Source organism: Drosophila arizonae, chromosome 3 (genome assembly GCF_054131065.1).
Source record: "Drosophila arizonae isolate 15081-1271.41 chromosome 3, UAZ_ARI_1.0, whole genome shotgun sequence".
NCBI lineage: Eukaryota > Metazoa > Arthropoda > Insecta > Diptera > Drosophilidae > Drosophila > Drosophila arizonae.
Genome location: NC_142923.1, coordinates 27,952,127 through 27,974,868, shown reverse-complemented (window position 1 = coordinate 27,974,868; position 22,742 = coordinate 27,952,127). Strand labels below are relative to the sequence as shown.

General features: G+C 41.4%; 1 protein-coding gene across 4 annotated transcripts; it reads left to right on the top strand.

The window, feature by feature from the left end:
• Nucleotides 1–565: 565 nt before the first annotated feature.
• Nucleotides 566–20,948, top strand: salr (spalt-related). 4 transcript variants are annotated; one of them, XM_018004688.2, is made up of 7 exons: nucleotides 566–1,798; nucleotides 11,979–14,902; nucleotides 15,413–15,570; nucleotides 19,085–19,313; nucleotides 19,383–19,615; nucleotides 19,701–19,898; nucleotides 20,064–20,948. In XM_018004688.2, the coding sequence occupies exons 2-7, from the start codon at nucleotides 12,088–12,090 to the stop codon at nucleotides 20,466–20,468; spliced, it is 4,038 nt and encodes a 1,345-aa protein (XP_017860177.1). In that variant the 5' UTR covers nucleotides 566–1,798; nucleotides 11,979–12,087; the 3' UTR covers nucleotides 20,469–20,948. The 4 variants fall into 4 exon arrangements, with proteins under 4 accessions (XP_017860177.1, XP_089320074.1, XP_089320073.1 ...); XM_089463948.1 differs by lacking the exon at nucleotides 566–1,798 and adding an exon at nucleotides 11,230–11,364; XM_089463947.1 differs by lacking the exon at nucleotides 566–1,798 and adding an exon at nucleotides 11,400–11,733.
• The last annotated feature ends 1,794 nt before the right edge of the window (nucleotides 20,949–22,742 follow it).

The following is a 22,742-nucleotide window of genomic DNA, read 5'->3' as shown; positions in this document are numbered from 1 at the left end:
TTTGTTTTTGCTTTTACATTGCGTTTTATTTATTTGTCGATGGCTCAGCAGCGGCAGCAGCGACAATGACGCTGCGCAAAAACAAACTTAGCGCTGCGCTGCCCCGAAGATGACGTTGTCTGCTGTCGGACAGTTTTTCGTTTGCTGTCCGCTGCTTGGGGGTATCGATTTGTGCGCCGTCGGCTCTTGCGAGTGCTCGCTCGGCAGCCGGCAAGAGAGAAGAGCCAATGCCCACACTCACGCACACACACGCAAGCAAGCGAGGAGAGCGAGTCTCTTTTTGATTTATGGCATTCGCTGAGGCACATACACATGCACACACTCGCATACACAGTCAAGACCTTTCATAAATGGCAGCAATGCGTGCGTTAGAGGAGCACAGCTAATGTGTTGCCCGCTTAACAGCGACACACGCTGTTAAGCATGTCCACTAACAGTACGTTAACAGTCTTATACGGTCGATTCCCCGCCATTTCGAAAACGTTGCACGCACTTTTACATGCAATGCTCACTCTCTGGCTCGCTCTCTCGCTGCTGTTACTGCCACTGCCTCTGTTGTTGCTGCCATCTAAGCTTTTGCAATACCCGAACACGAAAATCTGCCCCCAACGGATAGCGACACTTCGATTCGCTGCTGCTGCGCTGCTGCTGCGTTGCTGCGTTGTCTCGTTGCCTCGTTGCCGTTTTCTCGTTTTTCTTGCTGCGCCGCACGCTCGTTAAATCCATAAAGGACATTCTCTGCTTCGGCTCCAGTCACGGCCAACGCCACGGCCAACGGCAGCGCCAACGACAGCGCCAGCGACAGTTCAGCGTTCAGCGTTCAGTTCAGGCAGCCAGCGAGGCAGGCAGCAGGCAACAGCCGCCACTTCTTGGCTTTTGGTCAGCCGCCTTAGAGCCTCCAGTTGACAGTGTTGCCCCGTTACGTTGCCCGCGGCCCGTTACCCGTGGCCAGTTTACAGCTAATTTGCCATTCACACAATCACAACAAATTATTGTTGCCAAAGTAACAACAACAACTGCAACAACAACAGCGACAACAGCAGCAGCAACAATAATACAATTTTTGACAGCTTCAGCAGCGATCGCAGTCGCCGCAGCAGCAGCAGCCGCGCCAGCCGCCCACTGGCTAGTTAACGGTTTTTATTACCGCCGCAGCCGCCGCCGTCGCCGTCATCGTCGTCGACGCAGCTCACGCACGTTACTTATTTTTTTGACTTCTTCCTCTTCCTCTCCCGTCTCATCTTCAGCTTTAAGTGCGTGTCCGTGTGCGTGTGCGTATGTGAGCCTGCGTCTCTGTGTGTGCGTGTGTGTGTGAGCGAGTGCGTGTGTGCTTGCTCGTGTATGTGTGTGATTCTGTGTGTGTGTGTGTGGGTGTGAGCGCTGTCGTGTCATGTGGCAAAAGTGCGCGGGGGGTCGACGTCGAAGTTTTTGTGGTCGCGTGTGTTTAATTAATCATAAAATAAAATAAAACACAAATACAAAATACGCAAATACGCGAATACAAAACAAAATGCAAATGGCAAACGCAGCAACAACAACAAAAGCGAAAAGCAAAAACAAAAAACACTTTAAATATGTGCAATAGAATTTGTTGAAAAGAAACGCCCAAAACGTGAAGTGAGACAACAAAGACAACAAAATCAAGTCCACGAAAAAGGCGACAAAGAGGAGGAAGAAGAAGAAGATTTGCTTAACACATCCTGCCGACGGCAAAAAAAAGAAGAACAAAATCAAAAGTGTTTGAAAAATGTTTGCCAAAAGTGGATAAATATGAGCAATGCAATAAATTTACGAAAATGTGAGTATGGAAGAAAAAACAATCAATTAAAAGCTAAGAGTTAAGTTGAATAAGAAATTATATATATTTAATTTGAAATAAACTATATAAATTTAATTTGCCTGTGAATATAAATATGAGCTAAATTTCAGAAAACACAGTGCTAATATTTCATTTGTAAAAATTTCCCTCTTTTGCCTAAAAGTTTTCTTTATTCAACTCAAATTCGACTAAAACTTAATGAGTTTAACGTGGCCAACAAGAAAAGCTTTGCAGCTAAGACTTGAAGACTTCAAGTTAAAGTACTTTTGCATTTGGTTAATGAAATTTGTCGAACGCAATTGTTAATTCGGTTCGCTTCAGTTGGAATGAGAAATGTTGAGGAAAACAGTTTGGCGATATCAAGTATTGGGCTACATTATCAGACTCCTTAATTGCACAATTAATGATAGGTAAATTGAAACGTAAAAATTAATTATTAAATTCATCTAGAGCAGCTCCACAATTAGCCAATTGCGAGTTCCACCTTGAAACTGTCCCTGAAATACGGCTTTAAGGTTAAGTCTTTAAAACTTGTTTCCTAATTGATAATTGTTATATTCGAATAAAACATATATTTAATTGATTTATATGTATATGGAATGGTTGAGCAATTAATAGAAACTCTGAAATTGTAGCACTCAAATAACCTTAGCATATTGTTGTTTTATTTAATCTTTATTACGTTGGTAGAAGTGAATATACTATAAACTTTGTTATTTTGCAAAGAAAATCTATTCCAATTTAATGTATATAAAAGTATGTGCTGCTACACACATTAAATCTGAAATATATTTCACTTTAATTTAGGTGTATTTAGGTGGCGGATGTACTATAAATATTATATTATGTAAATATGTATATACCTCTCAAACGGTATATGTTCTTTTATCGAATGATTCTATTATTATAATTTATATTATAAGGCGTAAAGTTTCTCTTATAGAATTTGTCTATTTTAATTGAAAGTTTTGCCTTTAAATTACATATGTGTAACAGCATATACAGTAATTGTCAAACTTATATTTTACTCTACTTTATTTTATAATTTTCTCTAATCACACTGATACATAAAATTTGAAATACAGATTTTCAGTAGGACTTTTGAAAAAATATAAATAATAAATAAATATAATACTTTGATAAAACCACTTTAAAATATAATATTTTAATCTTTAACTTATAGTTTTTAAATTTTAGTTAATTTTACATGTTTTTTTTGCATTTGAAGTCGAAAAATATTAAAAACCGAATATTAATGTTACCTACCATATACATAGTATGATAATAATATAATATTAATATACAAATAATATATTAAGTAATTCGCGATTCGGACAGATATATGCATTTGAATACGGTACACAAACCTGTATAGTAGTTGTTCCAAAAAGAAACTTCCTAACTTAACCAACTGGCCAAAATGTTAGCAATGAAAACTGTTCTCAAACTGTGAAACTTACAGTTTGAGCATCCATTTGACACGCTAAATTAAATTAGTAGATCAGAAGGGCTAATATATTAATGTACATATGTTCTATAGCCTATCCTATAGCCTATAGCTATCGGCTTATATCTATTTATCACATTTAAAGTATGTGCATTGAATATAGTCAGAAGCAATAGCCTCACTGCTGTCAAATATATGTTAATTCCTAATTGGCCACGCCCACAGTGTCTCGCCAAGTATAAGAAAAATAATCTAGAATCATATAAAACACCTCTAAGATAGGATGCCAAAAGCAAGCAGACAGAGTATTCTCACAAAGCCCCTTAGAGACCTAATATACCCCGTTGCCATTCTAGAATGAGTATCATGATAAGCAGCAGCAACAGAGGAAGAGCAGCAACAACAAAATGTTGCATGTCGGACTTATGTCAAAGCTAAACATAAATACAAGAGACGAATCGAAAGGTGAGATTATTGACGTCTCGGCATGGGCACGAGATACAACTTCAGAATGACAGCACGCACTACAAGTGGGAGCATGTTGTGCTAGAGTCCACACACACTCGCACATACACGCAACACACACACACACACACAGATAGAGAGAGGGAGAGAGAGAGAGAGACACGCATATTGGATGAGTAAAATTAGCACAGCAACCGAGTCGGGATGGGGGTGAACAGCTCGGGGGCGTAGGTTAAACGAAAAGATGACAGGTGTCAGATACATGAGTATCTTACAGATACGCACAGCAGTCAAATGGCAGCAGCAGCTTAAGAGGACGCTTAAGATTTGAATGATGAGCAATTAAGCACGACAACAGCAGCAACTAAATAGATATATATATATTGATAAACATACGCATGTATGTGTGTGTGTCTTTGCATGTGTGCAGTGGCAGATGCAAAGATACAATTGCATTGGCCACACTTTAGCATGTTTGGCTTAATGAATTTATGATTTCATCTTGTGTCAGCAGCTAGCGCTCTGTGAGTGTGGCGTGTGGGGCCTACATCATCAGCATGAACAGCATTATTAGCATCATCATCATCATCATCATTTTTTTCGTGGGCAAAATGAATGTGGAACAAGTATAAGATACAAAAGTATCTTGTAGAGAGAGACAGTAAGCCAAAGGCTGTAGGCTGTAGGCGCTTGAAAATGCATGATGATCAATATAGATGCTTCAGAAGAGGAAGAATAGAAACTAGAGCAATAAGTAAATACGATTTATATTCCATTTACACCTGCAGATACAAAGATACATTTGCCTTTCCCCAATCGAATGTCATTTCTTTATAGTAAATTTATGATTCAATCTCATGCACATCGTTTTCTTTATTATATTTCTTTTTCTTAATTCTTAATTATTGCGCTTAGTCAACTGCAAATTGACACGATGCAGATAAAACTATCTTATAGATGCAAGCAACAGTCGCGAACAGCAGGGCCCACAATTGGAGCAGAGAGTCATATGTAGTTCATTATGGTGAGTGCTCACATTAGTAAGACTTGATTAGCAGTAGATACAAAACTATCTTATAGATACGATGATCAGGTGAAACTGTAGAACATTTCTATATAACTTATGTAAATTATTGATGATTAGATACAGAACTATCGTATAGATAAAAGCTCAAATAATAGTCAAAGGCAAGGAGGAATGATAAGAACTATAACAATTATCCCAGCGAAGATACATTTGCACTAGGCATAGTTAGCGCATAGTTAGATACAAAACTATTTTATAGATACAAATGACAGCAACAGTCAAGTGCTAGCAGGATAAGCTGCAGAATGCGAGAATCGATGCGACTACACTTATCGTTAGATACAACACTATCTCACAGATACAAATATGTAAACAACAACAACAACAGCAAAAGCTATGGGCTTGAGATATTTACTCATTTCATGAAAAGCAATACAGCTTAAAAAGACCAACAACTAGCAGTAGACACAGATACTTTTGCATCTATGAATAATTGTTCAATAAATGACTATAGTAAGACATAGTTAATCATAGATACAAAACTATCTTATAGATACACGTAAGGAATAGTTAGTCATTTCTTAAAGATACAAATGCAAGCAATATTTAGAGGATATCAGCAGAAACGGTGGACTTTAAATGCTTTTGTGGTTTGAGCATAACAAGCGCAACAACAACTACAACTAGCTCACAGATACATTTGCACTCACACAGATACATAGATACAGAAACTGCAATCGCATTTGCCTAATGCATTTATTGGCTTAATTAATTTATGAGCTGCGCGATTTCATTTCCCCAGCTAACTGTTGATCATGGCGATCATCATCATGATCATAAACAGTCAACAGCATCATCATCATCATCATCATCAGCGTCATTATCATTATCGTCTGTGTGTCTCCGTTGTCTGCGAATGCTGCCCGACAATAAATTCATTTATTTCATTTTATATAAAATTCGAAACGTTTTCTGCGTCCGAGTCTATTTTTCATTTTTCGCCCCGCCCCCTCCGGTGCCGACGTCCTGAATCGAGCGCATATTTATTTGTATTTATTGGCATGCGATTTCATTTAGAATTTTCTACTTTTTGTTATTTTTATTATTTATTTATTTTCATTTTGATAAAGTCAAAGACGGAAAAGCTGCGCAAAAATATTTCTCATTTTCGTTTCGTTATGACAGAAATGTGCGCAGCTATCGCAACTGTCGACACTTGGCTATATATCTATATATCAGGCACACATACACACACGTGATTACACACAATTCCTTAGCGCGCGCTTTCATCATTTTCATTCTCATTTTTCTTTTCATTTTCATTTTCATTTCTTGCGCTGTCCAAATATTTGCCAAAAAGCCACAAAATTTTATTATTTTCAGCGATAAATTTATAGAAATTTTTGTAATGTGGATGAACACATTTTTTTGCACATTTTATATAGATAAATGCGACTGTGTATGTGTGTGTGCGCGTGTGTGTGTAGAAATATACAATAAAATGCATTTGTTTTTGTTGCTAAAGCGTGAAATAAATTTCAATGAGTCGATGATTTTTGATTTTCAGTTTATTGCGGTTGCCGTACAAATTTTTATAATTTTTTATTACATATTTTAAATATTTATCAAAGCAAAATAATAAAAATAAAACATATTTGCTACAGCAATTTAAAAATATTAATTTATTTAATAATTTAAAAGTTTAAATATTTGTCTGTATGTTTTATTTTAATATTATATATTATATTCATAAAGTAAAAAAACTTGTAAATCGGAATAGAAATTTAATTTGAATTCTTTTTCAATATATATATCTTAAATAAATTTGTAAAACTATTACATGTTATATATGAAATAATTTTTTTTTTTACATATATATTTAAAAATATATGTAAATGTAATTAATTCACATCTACATTTATACATATATATTTTGTCTATATACAATGAGTCACAAAAACGAAAGAAAAATATGTAAAACGGAGTTTTTGTTTTGGTATAGAAATTTTGCTTAGAACTTCCCACTAGAAAGCAGCTTATAGATGCACCTATATACATACCTATACATAAACACACACACATGTGTGTGTGTGCTGTGTACTTTGCATAGATTGTCCACTTTAGATTAAGCCATGAATAATTTATGTGCGTCTCTTATGATTTTAATTGTTTGCAATGGCAGCTTAACAACTCTTCCTGCGCCTTCCTTGCTCTCCCCCTTGCCCCTCACAACCCACGCCCCGCTCAGCCGCTCCCTCATTCTACCGTTTTTCGCCCTGACTGGCCTTTATTATTCCTTTCGAACAAAAACAACAACAACAACAAAAACAACAACAACAACATCAACAACAACAACAGCAACAGCAACTGCCAGCAGGCAGGCAGGCAAGCACAGAAAAAAAGAACAACAACAACAACAACAACATAAAAACGAAAGCTAAAGCAAAAACAAAGTAGCGCCCCAAAAGCAAATGCAAAACAATACAAATTCATCTACAAGGCCCAGAGCAACTTTATGAGTGTGTGTGTGTGTGCGTGTGTGTCTATGTGTGTGTGTTGTCCAGTTCCCCCTTCCATGACACGCTCCGGCCACTTGGCCACTTGGCATTGGTCTGCTTTAGCTGCTTCTGCTGTTGCTGCTGCTTCTTCTGCTTCTTCTTCGCTTTGCACTGCTGTCCTGCCCTTCGTCTTTAGACACGCAGACATTTGCATTTCCCACACACACACACATACACACACACATGCACACAGACGTCCATTGCTTGAACGGTGTGTGTGGCGCTTGTTCCGTTGCTCCTCTCCTCTTCGTTTCGCTCTCTTCCTCTTCGCCCCCTCTCTCGCTCTACACCTCAACCTCCGACAGCACCCGCGGCGTCTGCTGCTCAACTGGTTGATTGCCCTCTGGCCCGTCGTAGCCCCTTCCGGCGTCTGAGTATGCACTTTAAGCGTCGTCGCCGTCGTCGTCGTCGTCTTCGTATCGTCGTTCCATTTGGTTTCTTTTTTCTCAAAAGGAAAAAAAAAAAATTATATGAAAATTATACCAATTCAACTCATAAAATTTTTTCCGCAGCTTAATAAATTTGCAGACATTTTGTTCTCTGCTCTGCTCTGTGTCCGGTCGCAGCTCCAGTTGAAACTTCATTGGCCCGTTCCACTCATTGTATGTGCCCCGGTCTTTAGACTTTTAAATACTGCAAGTTATTGGAGCCCCATACCCCTTACCCCTTACCGCTTATCATTACCCAGCAACCACTCTTCATGCTTAATTCCCAAGCATCGCGCCCTCTCTCTCTCTCTCTTTCTGATGCAGATGTCCCTCTCCTTCCATCTCACCCCACCTTAGCATATTTCAAACAAAGCTCATTAAACTTGGCACATACGTTTCTTTCTTTTTTCTCAGTTGTGTTTTTATGGTATGCAATCTTTATGTTCCGAGTGAATATCGTAGGCATATCGAATGAGCATATTTAAGACAAATATTACTTCGACAATGTTGTATGAGATCTTTCTACACATATCTATGTGTATACTTCACAGTTATATTATTATTCTTCTTATCATTTATAACTTTCAAGTACTGGCGGAACATCGTATAAATGAACGAATATCGTATGTTCGTATTTAAGAAAAAATTACGAAAATCTTGTCTTTGATGTATTTATAATAATGATAAACTAAACTTGATAAATAAACTTTTTTCGAATAGTTTAATGACAAAATCCTCTGATCGTGAATATTCTGATCTGATATTCTGATATTCAAGTATAGAAGGAATATCGTTTAATATCGTATAGCATCTATTCATATATATTTTCTATTTATTTTCTTAATAACATAAAAACTTTTTTTTATCGTATCTACTAGCTGAATATCGTATGGATATCGCATTTGCATATTCAAGACGAACATTAATTTCTTTCAAAGATTGAATTACGATATACTATTCTTTATTTTCACCATAAATATCGTATGAATATCGTATTCATTTTCAGGAATCATAAGTAACTTCTTAGATTTATGAAGAGAACTTCGGTGAATCACATCTCGTTTAGCTCTGGCGATTATTCAAATCAAAATCAATGTTCGATTGGCTGGAATTGACTGTCGGAATGGCAAAACTTAATCAATATCTCAATAGCAATCACTCAATCAATTGTTTATTTTGGCTCTTCGCTTGCTCGGCTAAAAATTTCAGATGCAATCCGGATGTATGAAAGTACTCGTATCTCTACCATGATGGGTGGATGCTGGATGCGTGTGCCATCAATCAGTCAGGCAAATTGCATAGAATTTTGATCCATATCCGCTGTGAATAAAACAAATGTACGTGAGAGGCTCGTACATCCATAATTAACGCTGCTACCAAATGATTGACGGTTTGTTGTATCTCGCAGATACAATATTTACGCATGCCCGCCAGCTAGTCGATCGAAGCGAGACCAACTATATATATACCACTCTGTGTGTGTGTGTGTGTGTGTGTGTGTGTGGGGCAAGATTTAGAGTTCCTCTCAAGTTGGGGCCGGACCACCTGCTGGGCAGGAAGCGTGAGTTTTTTCGGGAGCATCCACAGCACACGAATCGAAGTGAATGACAAATGTAAGGGTGGAGAGAAAAGCTTGCCAGCATCTGAGCATTTGAGTAACTCAGCATTTGAGCATCTGAGTATCTCAGCATCTCAGTGTCAAGTGATGACCGTTCGACGCCTTCAAGATTGAAGGCAAAGCAATTGCGGAAGTTTTATGTTTTTGGCTGTGCGTAAATCGCTCAAGAAATCAGCTCAAGTGGAATAAGTTGTGGCTGGCCACTCAAGGGTTACCGACTTTCGCTCCGACTTCGGTCAACACTTTCCACCAGAGCTAGGTGCCCAAGAAACACCCAACAGCCCGGCCGACAGGCAGCCAGGCAGCCAGGCAGCCAGGAAAGCCAACTAACCACCCACAGCATCCCATCCCCCTCCCTCCCTTGAGTTTGGGAAAAGTGCGTCGCTGTGGAGGCCGTTGCTGCATTAAACAAATTGATTTCGGATGAGACCATTCGCCTGCGTCGGCATTGATAGAAATACTATACGATATGTTCGCATCGACGGTTCCAAGCGAGCGTCCAATCGATATAATGTATGTGTGCTGAGCACGAATTGTGGATAGCCGAACAATCTGGCTATGGCTCTTATCGAAGGAGAAGGGGGCGGAGGGCGCAGTGCTGGCGTCTGGGCACACCTTGTGTTTACCTTTGCCAATAAATTCACTTAATTGCCGGGAAATAATCATAAAGCAATCGAACGTAATACGAACGATTCGTTCTATAGCAACACCGACTCTATGCTCATGTGCGCATCGATTATTGTGAAATATTTGCTTTACTTGTCTTCCTCTTACTCACTCACGGTGCTAGAGACTATTTGCGAACATGTAGAATTATGTTGAAATCGATTTGATGCTCCATATATGATAGAGCTAGATATAGATATAGATATAGATATAGATATAGATATAGATATAGATATAGATATAGATATAGATATAGATATAGATGATATAGATATAGATATAGATATAGATATAGATATAGATATAGATATAGATATAGATATAGATATAGATATATCGATATAGATATAGATATAGATATAGATATAGATATAGATATAGATATAGATATAGATATAGATATAGATATAGATATAGATATAGATATAGATATAGATATAGATATAGATATAGATATAGATATAGATATAGATATAGATATAGATATAGATATAGATATAGATATAGATATCGATATAGATATAGATATAGATATAGATATAGATATAGATATAGATCTAGATATAGATATAGATATAGATATAGATATAGATATAGATATAGATATAGATATAGATATAGATATAGATATAGATATAGATATAGATATAGATATAGATATAGATATAGATATAGATATAGATATAGCTAGATATCGAGATATAGATATAGATATAGATATAGATATAGATATAGATATAGATATAGATATAGATATAGATATAGATCTCGATATAGATAGATATAGATATAGATATAGCTCTGTATATAGATATAGATATAGAAGGATATAGATCTAGCTATAGCTATAGATATGACATGATTAGATCTAGATATCGCTCTCGATATAATAGTAGCTATAGATATAGATTAGATTAGATTAGATATAGATATAGCTTGTTGATATAGATATAGATATAGATATTATAGATATAGATATAGATATAGATATAGATATAGATCTAGCTAGATATAGATATGCTTATAGTATAATCTAGAGATAGATATCCTATGATATAGATATAGATATGCTTCGGATATATGTGCATAGATATACAGATACAGATACATATACAGATATACAGATCAGATACAGGGAGAAGGAAAGGCTGACAGAGATAGCTTGCATAAGCTGCTTCTCAAATTATTATCAAAATCCAAGCACGCTTTGCATTCCAAATCTCTGCATATTGGAGAAAAGTGTTCTGTAATAGTCCGGAAAATAGTCGACGTTCAAAGAAGTGCGATTACGCGTTTGACCGATATTCATCCAACAATCATTGCAGCCCATTTGAATGTGAGAAAAAAGGGCCTTTTAGCATTTCCGTATTATAAGATATATATGTGTATGTGGATAGATGCATATATATATGTGTGTACAGTTGACTAGTCGTAAAGAAAATTAGATATAGCCGGAATAAATCGAATGGGATCAACACAAAGTTATGCTGAGTGATTCCAAGTAATATATCAATAAATTACCCAAGCCAATGGCTCATGCAAAACGCAAAATCGCGTTGAGGCTTTCAGTTTACAATAATTCAGAATCCCAAGACCCGCACGCAGAAAGTCCACCGAAAAAAAGGAAAAGCAGAAAAAAGCATTGCTCCGATATAGATAGGCAGATAGATAGATAGATGTATGTATGGGCCGGCGTGCTGGTTAGGTGGGTTACAATTAAGTTATACGCCCCTAATAATATGCAATACGTTCATTTATTCATCACCTAAAGTTGCGACATGACGCTATTCATATATTCAAAAATTTATCATAAAGTCTGACCGGGTCGGAGCCTCCTTACGTGACGGCATCGACATCTCGTCGGTTATAGCAAATAATTTGCCAGGAATATGTGCGTAAATTTGATTAATCCCACAATCTGATTCCAATACTTTGCCGTTTCATCCACAGCAATCTGAGTGATATCAGCCACAGCCACAGCCACAGCCAGAGTCAGAGTCCAAGATCGAGATTGAATCAAAGGAAGTGGAGCGCTCGGCATCGGCCGTTCCAGGGGAGAATGTGTTCAATATTTCGCAATCGCATCAATTATCGGAGCACAGGCACGCGCAGTGGCTCATCCAGTGCGGGCAGCTCGTCGGTCGCCGACCCCACGACCGACAGGGACAGTTTGCTGGCGAAGGAGCTGAGTGCGGACAGCAATAACAATGGCAGCGCAGCAGACGAGACGCCAGATGCTGAGATGGAGCGACAGCTCGAGGCTGAGCAGTCGCTGCCCGGCACTGAGCAGCCGGAGAACAGCAACGAGGCGCTGGACTTGTCGGTAATCTCCGGCAGCCGTTTGCCCACGAGCGGGCATGTGGCACTAGAAGCTTTACAACATACCAAAGTGGCGGTGGCACAGTTTGCGGCCACTGCGCTGGCGGGATCGGTGTCCGATCCGAACGACCTGGCCATGGTCCAGTCGACGATCTTCAACGTTCAGCGCCAGCATCTGATGCAGCTGCAGCTCATCCAGCATCTACAGAGTCAATTGAAGCGGGCGGGTGGCGTGGTCGCAGCGCTGAGCAGGCAAGGTCCGAACTATGCCGAGCAGGACGAGGACGAGGACGAGGAGGAGGAGCGGCCGGAGCAGACGGACCCGGACCAGCCAGATCCTTCCAAAGAGCCGACGAGCGTGAATGGCGAGGCAGCGGACATCGATCACGAAAGGCTGCAGGAGAGTTCAAAGACTGAGGAACAGGAAATGTGCAAGGAAAGGGAGGCAATATCAAATGAGTGCAATACAGAAAGAGAACGAGAGCGAGAGCGAGAGCGAGATGTAGCTAGGGCCAAGGCTGAGCGGGAGCGGGAGATTGAGGCTGACGTCGACCAGGAGCTGGAGAATGAGTATAAGCCGCTGATGTGCGACATCAGCTCCAGTCTGGCATCGAGCATAATCACCAATCACGACCCACCGCCGGCGCCCAATGAGCCGAACTGCCTCGAAATGCTGCAGCGCCGCACGGAAGAGGTGCTGGACTCGGCCTCGCAGAGCTTGCATGCGGCCCAAATGCAGGAGGAGTATTCGGAGTACGCCTCCAAGGAGGCGCAGAGTCGCGGCGAGATCTTCAAGCATCGCTGCAAGTACTGCGGCAAGATCTTTGGCAGCTACTCGGCCCTGCAGATACACCTGCGCTCCCACACTGGCGAGCGACCCTTCCACTGCAACGTCTGTGGCAGCAAGTTCACTACCAAAGGCAACCTGAAGGTGCACTACCAGCGCCATACGCAGATCTTTCCTCCCATGCTGCTGCCGCCTGTGGTCAATGGGGCTCAGCCCTCGGCGTCAGGCTCCGAGCAGTTTGGCTCTCTAGCACCCATTCGGCTACCCTTCGCCACGCCAGCGCCTCTAGCACCGCCCCCTCCACCCATCAGCGGCGAGCACGCGGCATTGGAGCAGCAGCAGCACGAGCTCCAGGCATTGACAATGCCCGGACAACAGCTACAGCAAGCCGAGGATCTCAGCAAGCCGACCAGGGAGCTGTCGCATTCGCCCATGCAGCCCACGCCGACCCCCAAATCTCTGCCCGAGCGCAGCCGAAGTCTGAGTGCCACGGATGCTGTTCAGCCGTGCTTAGCCTTGCCCGAGAGCAAGGAAAAGGACAAGTTGAAGGAGAGTCCCAAGTCAACGACGCCGCCTACTGCAGCGGCAAATCGTCGCAATGGCAGCGTGCGTAAGCGTCAGTCGAGCAATGGGGGTAGCCCGCCGGGCGAGGACCGGGAGCAGTCCGAGCACATGCAGTTGGTCAAGCTCGTGCGTCGCTCCTCGGCAAGTCGCGACGGGGCCGTTGCGTTGCCCGGCGACTACTCACTGGCTCAGATGGAGCGCATCATAGACAAGTCGTGGGAGGATCTAATCGAGATCGACAAGACATCGGAGACATCGAAGCTGCAGCAGCTGGTGGACAACATTGAGAACAAGCTGACCGATCCGAATCAGTGCATCTTCTGCCAGAAGGTCATGTCCTGTCGCAGCTCTCTGCAGATGCACATACGCACCCACACGGGCGAGCGGCCCTTCCGCTGCAAGATCTGCGGGCGTGCGTTTGCCACCAAGGGCAACCTGAAGGCGCACATGAGCATCCACAAGATCAAGCCGCCCATGCGCAGCCAGTTCAAGTGCCCCGTGTGCCACCAGAAGTTCTCCAACGGCATCATCCTGCAGCAGCACATTCGCATCCACACCATGGACGATGGCAGCGGCAGCCAGGTGCATGGTCAGGGTCAGGGTCAGGCTCAGGGCCTGGGCGCTGGCGAGGCCGAACGCCTGGGCATCGAGGATCAGAACTCCAACAAGTCGATGTGCACCTCGGACACCCTGGACTTCTCGACCACAATTTCGGATCACTCTGGCCAGCGATCAGAGTCGTCGCAGGGAGGCGACTTCGACGAGTTCATGACTATGGACAGCACTGACGACTCCCGAGACAACTCAAGCGCGGCCACGGCAACGCTGCTTGACAGAGACAGACGGCCGGGCCACGACGACGAGCGCTCCAGATCGGATCTGGATGGCGGTGGGCGTGAAAGCAACAGCGGCGAGATGCCCGCAATGGATCTCTCATCGCCCTCCCCTTCGTCAGCCTCCGCCTCTGCCTCCGCCTCAGCTGCGGCGGCAGCGGCAGCAGCGGCTGCGGCGCGCCTCTTTGGAGTCGGCAACAATTCAGCAGCAGCAGCAGCAGCAGCTGGTGGAACTGGAGCTTTACCGATGCTGGGCATGCCCATGCCGCCGAATCTGCTGCTGATGGCGGCGGCGCGCGAGGAGATGCACGCGCTAGGCCAGACGCATGCCAAGTTTCCACTGCTGCCCTTCGGACCGCTCGGCTTAATGGGTGAGTACGCAGTCCTCGGCTGCCTCTGTTGGCAGCCAGTTGCGAGATGACAAAGCCTCTTTGTCTGTCACCTTTGACCCGAACGCTGTTTGCCATGCGGCAGTGGCTGTGCGATAAATCTCGCGTTCTTGCCGCGACATAACTCAATTGGACCAAGACAAAGCATTTACAGCTACAGGCAGCGACAGCGGCGCAGCCCCATTCCATTCCACAGTTTATATGCCACGTCTGCCTATGCCAAATTCCAAAATTTATTTATAAACTTTTCGCACATTTTCAATACCAATCCATCGCGATCGGCGGCGGCGGCAGGGAGGTGGCACTCTCAATGAATTACGCGCCGCTTCATGATCGCGCCGTCATTATGTCACAACATTTTTAAACTGATTGAAATTTATTATATCGAATTTTCGGTTCCGTCGCACAGCAGCAGCACGCGTCCAAAGTTATGTCGTATCACATGACGGGCTTTCTGAGTAATTTGTTATTTCCTTGCCTGTCTATCTTTAGGCCTGCAGCCGCCCCCAAATGTGTGCAACTTGTGCTTCAAGATGCTGCCAAGCCTGGCCGCCTTGGAGAGCCATCTACAGAGCGAACATGCCAAAGAAATGACGGCTCCTTCCGGCCGAGCTCATTGCAGCGAGACTGCCACGCCCTACGGAGCCAAGGTAAGTGCGCTGCCGTTATGTATAATATATGTATCATATATGTTTTAATTTAACGATCTTTATACCCCGCATTCCATGGGACATGTGTAAGCAGGGAATATTTGTTAAATAAAATGAAATATATTTGAAGTCGGTGTGGGCACTTCTTAAAAGTATATATGTTTAATATATTTTTTAGATAAATCCGACTCGATTAGCGCCCATTCATTCATCAATCTGGCGATCCGTGTGTATTAGATCTCAGAATTTATTTGATTAAGTGACTGCAAAATGCAGAAATATTTCGTTCTACACCTCGTTATTGTCTATTTTGTTAAAAGTAATCAGGAGCCGCATGCTATTTCAAGAAATAGACAAACAAACCCTTATATAGAGAGCTGAAATCAAAGCATAGGTATACCTCTGCCGCATCCTAAGAGTCTGAAAGCTTGAGTCAAAATCTGAGCTTTCCACGGAGGTGTTCAGGAAATTCCTAAGTCGAGCACTTTACTCGCTCGATTACTCCGGATTAAAACTGTCCATTGTGAAACGAGAAATAAAATTGAAAGTTTGGCACTACCACAACCGTTCCAAATGTAAACATTTTCTCGTCATCTTTTCTAATTACTTCCGATTACCCGAAGCCATTCTCGAATGATAGAATATAGAATATGAATTCGCTTTGTCACATTTCCCTATGCAACCATTCCAAACGGTTCTGCTCAGGGTATTTCTCAGTCGAGCACTTCCCACTCGACCACTCGTGTTTAGTCCACACCTTATTCATTCCATAAGTTTAGCTTTGACTTAACTCTATATGTTATATTAAGTGTAATTTAATTCCAAACAAAGGTGATTCCAAATGGATGATTTCAAAAATTGAATAGAATGGAAGAGTTAGGAAGATTCGCTGTTATATTTCCCTATGCAAAGGGTTCTGCTTAGGGTATTTCCCTGTCGAGCACTTCCCACTTGATCAGTTCTGCTTATCTTAAAGCAAATGCATTATCTTAGTCTTGAAGCCAGTTCATCTAATGATGAGAACTAATGCCAGCTGTGCGCGCACAAGTTGTTTACTGCGAAATACCTGAGGCCCGGTCTTGGCATCATTAATGGAATTGTTATGGCCGAGGCAGGCCCGAATATGGGCAGAAAGTGCGGAAACTGGGAAACTGGGAAACTGGGCTTGCGCCCGTTTAGGCAGGACCATACAAATTATGAGCTTATTATTAATTGCTCATCTCGCTCGCTCCTCACCACTTTGGCATTATTATGAAGAAATTGTGGCCGCGCTGCCATAGTTTGCCTTAATTGTTGGCGTTCCGCTCGGCGGCGGTCGCAGATCTAAAGCAGCAAAGGCATCCAAACTCGCATCGAGCATGACTTTAAGCACTGGGATTACACCACACAACAATGCCAATTATTTATTAAAGTGCGTTCGCCTTCGAAGCCAGTAGAAATGCTGGTGTGTGTAAGTGTGAGTGGGAGAGGGCCGAGTGGAGAGAGGGTGCTAGTGATAGAGGGCTGTAGTCGAGTAGTGTGTCAAGTAAGGTCTGACTGGGTGTGTGTGTGTGTGCGTTTGTGTCTATGCCATGTGTCTGGCCATAACTTAAACACAAATGCACGAAATTAATATTTAAGAATGTTTTGTTCACATTTTCATGTGGCTGCGGTTCTGGCTGCTGGCATTGTCTATATGACTAATGACATCGTTCATTATATTTTAAATTCTTGGAGTAACTCCAAAATTGTGAGCGAATATTTGAATACGGTGACGGATCGAAGGTTTAACACTTACATTTATTATAATAATATATTTGTAAAAGTGATGGTAGCTTAACATCTATCTGAAGAAAAGAGAATTTCCAATATAATTTCTTAAAGTAGCCCCAAACGAATGACAAGTCTTAAGTTAAAAGATAATTCATATTTTTATATAAAAGTTCAAGTGGCTTAAACTCAGTCTGAAGTTAAGAGAGAGACAGTTAACATCTTCTAAACATATCCATTTCTCACGTACTCTATTCCTAAATGCTTGGCCTAGCCCCAAAATTGCGAGTTAATAAAATTTGATATTAATTGTAATTTTTACAAAAATAGAGAATAGAATAGAATGACTTAACTTCTTCTTAACTTATCTATTTTTAAAGAAACTCTATATTTGGAATAACTTCATAATTCTTAGCGCATATTTGAATACGACGATATATCTAAACTTAGATAATAAATCAAATTTATATATGTATATAAAAGTGAAGGCAGCTTAAACTCAACATGAAGATAAATGAGAATTGCTAACTTCCTAACTTCTCCGCTTCTCCTATTCGTTATACGAAAATTGCATGGAAATAGTAGAAGAGAGTTACGAATCTCAGGTTAGTTAATAATTGAAAATTCTGCAAATCAATAAATAGATAATTTAAAATCGATGTAAAGAGAAGTAACTTCTTTTAAACTTGAATAAAATTCTTGGAATCTAAAGATCAGACATTGTGAAAATTTTATATAAAATTAGTTCAAATATGATGCGAAAGATCGAATCTCTCTTCTATGTGATCTCCACTCTTGAAGCACTTTCGCCTTTTGGGCCCCTTTGTCACCTCGCTGCGCTCCTGTCGCTTGCGATATTTTGGCTCAAATGCGAATGCGGTGTAAATGTCATAACATTTTCGAGTAGTAATCAGCCCTGTTAGGCCCAGCAGCCAGACTATGGTCTCTACTGTGCTCTATGCACTCCGTGCTCCGTTTTGGTCGCTTAACACATTGTTGATGATCTACGACAGACCCGAGACGCGAGACACGAGATACGAGACAGAGTTGAGCATTATCTGTTGCAGTTGCTGTTGTTCGCTGGTCTTGGAAATTTTTAAATGATTCAAAAATTGTAAGTAATTACGAGAATGCATTATGATGATGCGAAATTTACGAGTTGGTCTGGTCCCAGACAACTGCCAGCTCCCTCCGCACGAGTGTCAGCGCGCGCCTCGCGTGCCACAGCGCCCGGCCGATGGGAGTGGGATGGGCGAGGCGAGCCGAGCGAGTAGGGGGCGGGGCGGAACGTTCTGTGTGCCGGATCGGTGGCGGTGTGTGCGATGCATTCAATGCAAATAAATTATGTTACGCTTTATGCAAAATTATTTAATCTTTTGTTTGTCGCGGCATCAGCGGCATCTGTGTGGGGCAGCTGGGGCCGCGCTGGGGTGTCAGCCGCCGGGAGGCAGCCAGCGGCGACAAGAACAACAACCAGAACGAGAGTCCGCGGCAAACAATTGTTTTGCCATAAAAATATGAGACCCGGCGGTTTTTGTCTGTGCGAGATAATTAGTTGGCATTATTAGGCCCGTGCGCCGGCATAGAATAATTGTGAATTATGCTTTTGCTTTTCGGTGGCTTCTGCTCGAAATAAGATAATTAAGAGCCGCGTCTGGCCCGAACTTCCCGAAGTGGGATCTGAACGCCACATTAAGCGGCAAATGCGAAGAAATTAGCGCCCCTAATTCAAAGTCCGAACGTCTACGCTCAATGTGTATTTCAGCTCACTCTCAATCCAAATCTATTTGCCAAGAAGCCGAAGCAGCCGCAGGAGCCGGCGCCAGCGGAGCACGTGACGCCATCGGCGGCATCCATCAAAGAGGAGCCCGACTCCGACCAGCTGCCGGTCGACGAGGGTGGCTGCGACAGTGGTGCAGCGGCTGCCCCGGCCACCGGCTATCAGCAGGAGGCGGCCGGCGATGCGGAGCAGTCGCTGATGAAGATGCAGTTGCGTAAGTCTGATATCTCCTGTGCCCGCTCGCCCCACATTTCCACTCAATTGCCGCCGATCGCATTCGCAGATGCTCATCGCTTCCCAGCTAGTCCGCTGGACTTCCAGCAGGCCCTGATGTCCGCCGGGCCACCCAGCTCCAGTCTCGATCCGCCGGTGAACAACAAGCACTTCTGCCACGTCTGCCGGCGCAACTTCAGCTCGAGCTCCGCTCTGCAGATTCACATGCGAACCCACACCGGAGACAAGCCCTTCCAGTGCAACGTCTGCCAGAAGGCCTTCACCACCAAGGGCAACCTGAAGGTGCATTATAGTTGGTGCTGCTCTCTCTGACTCTCTCAAGCTCACATTCTTTTTGCCTGTTTGCCTACTCCTTTGCTTTCTGCAGGTTCATATGGGCACGCACATGTGGACGAATCCGACATCGCGTCGGGGCCGGCGCATGTCCTTGGAGCTGCCCATGCGCCCAGGACCTGGCCCGGGCTCGGCACATGGCGCGCCCTCTGCCGAGCAGGAGTTCATGCAACGTCGCCCGGAGCTCTTCTTCCCCTATTTGCCGCCATTCTTCAATGGAATTCCACCCAAGGTAAGTTCTCGAGAGACTTTACACTCTATGAATGTTTGTTTGGGTTTTGCCATAGTTAGTGAACTCTCAATAAATATAGTGATATCTACATTTAGTTTCAACTAAAGGGAAAACCCATTTCCATTTCCATTTCGATTTCTCTTCAATCTAATCTCTTTACATCAGCCCGGTGAACTGAGTCCAGGTGCGTTTGCCAACATACCGCCGCCGCACTTTGCAAATGGAGCTAAGTATCCGTATCCGCCTGGCCTGCTGGGCTTCCCCAACTTCTTGGGCGGGGCTGGTGTCCACCACCAGTACCCGCACGCTGCGGAGAGGAGTAGCAGCAAGTCACCGACATCGGAGCCGGCGCAGAGTCCTGCCTCCCGGGAAGACGACGGAGCTCTGAGCAACAACATTTGGCATCCGCTGAATCACATCAAGGTGGAGAACAATCAAAACGAGAATATTGGCACTCAGAGCGAGCTGGAGCAGGAGGATAACGGTAACACAGATGCGGATGCCGAGCAGGAAGCTGCTGGCCCTCCGATGGGGGCCGAAGAACTGGGCTCGCAGGGCGGCGAGAAGTAGCTGTAATATATTTAGTTTGACAGCCGTTTGGAATACACATGGTTTTTGTGGAGTACATATCTTGAGCATAACACTACGCTAAGCTTGATCTAGCACACATATATATACGAATATATCCTCTGTGTCTATATATATATATAAATACATACATACACACATATATACATATGTATTTAAACTAAAGTACGAGTAATTGATGGCGATTTTGAGGCATTTAAATGCATTAAGTATAGCAATAAGTTGTATAAACTGCAAAACGTGAGCAAAAACAAATCAGATTCAACACACACACACACATACACAGACACAGACACAATTAACTAATTTTATGGCTACACACATTAAACATAACAAATACACATGCAAAATATAAAAAGAGTAGATACACGTAATGTAAACTGTGGTAGTTGCATATAAAAAGCGAAGTCGAAAATCGAATGATCAAAAATAAAATCGTGCGTGCAAATTGCAAAATTCAAATGATGTTTTTTTTATTGAGCAATGGAAAAGGTATATATAAATATTTATTTATTTATTTATTGGTCGTTAGAGTTTATATAAAACTTACTTAGAGTTACACACCATCTACTGGGGACTTCCGCTTGATTATATAACTACATACGTTATATAAACATACAGATATTTGGCTACAACTGGAGTTACCTTAGATATCTCATATCTCTTTTTTTAAATTCACCATTTAATCTTATTAGAAGTCAACTAGGTCTTCAATTTATTTCAAATCTGTTTATTGCAGATCTTATATAAATATATACATATATATAAATAAAATACCTACATACATAGTATGTATATATATTTTTCTGCTCTTTTAGTTTCCTCCCTTACATCTTAGGCATCTCAAATATTTGACTTTCCTGCTCTGCACTCTAAATTCACTTTTAGTTATTATTATATTCCACTCAAAATAGGCAACTCAGTATTTTATTTAATTTTAAATGTATTTTCAGACTTGTTGAAAACATATTTGAATTATTATTTCATGTCTAATAAGTAGATGCCTCGCATCTTGTTAATTAAATTTTTGTCACTCTTTGGCAAATGCCTCTGTGTTGTAACAAATTATAATTTCTAGACCGCAACAAGTTAATGTCGCTGCCAATTATAATTCGCCTTTTGTTTTTGAATATGACAACTGAGCCAGTGCCATAAATATTGCGAGGGTGACAAAAACCAAAAGCGCTTATAAATAACTGCAAATGTGTCTTTATACCCAACAATATAATATTGTATTATGCCAGCCTTACAACAGGTTACGAGTGCGCTAGGCGGAAGTGAATGGTTTGTATATACCATTACCAGTATATAAAGCTGCTCTTCTATATTGGATTTCTTGTATATTATATATATTATTTTTTTTTATTATTTATTTATTTATTTTTTTTTTAATTTTCTAAATTTTATTTTGTTTTATTTTTTTTTATTTACTTCTTTATTTAAATAAAAGAAAAATAAAAATAAAATAATATAATTATATTATTATTTTGTTATTTAATATATTAATTACTCTCATTACTCTTAATTAATAGCATATATCCTATAATGTTGGAATAATACCATCATTGCCGGAGAAGAGAAGCATAGCGCTAAAGGAAGTCAATCAATCAATCATATATTGATTTTATTCTTATGCACATTAAGTCATATTTATGGGAAATATTTTATTGATTAAACTGAGCTCTATATATGTATATGTGTTCTTAATTAAATTAAATTTAATTTATGGCATAAATTTCGTGTTGGAATTCGTAAACCTTTACATATCCAAGACCTGCTATGAAAAAAAGTAGGTTTATATTTTTTCAATTTTGGTCGCAATAATGTGAAGGTATTATATTACATTTGTATATTGTATTATATAAATCAATTCTCTGTATTATATATAATAATGCATCAAAAAGGAAAATTTAAATTTCGATTTCCATATCTATATCGTGACAGTGGGCATGAATAAAGTAAATGAAGTAAACAAGATTATATTATATTATAATCTTTTAAACAGAACAAGTAACTACCTTTCTCACAAAGAAAGACAGATAATTACACTCAGTTAGATCATATGAAACCCATACCCAGTTTATATACACACCACACCCCTTCGCAGTGTCCTGGCATTTCTCTCCATCAGCTTTCAATTCGTATCCAGGGACATTCAAACAGTCGCTAATTCATTTGAGTTATGAAGCGAGTTGTCTGCTCGTGGTGCATATGTTCTGTTTATAGTTTTGTAGCATGCGAAATATTGTTTCGACT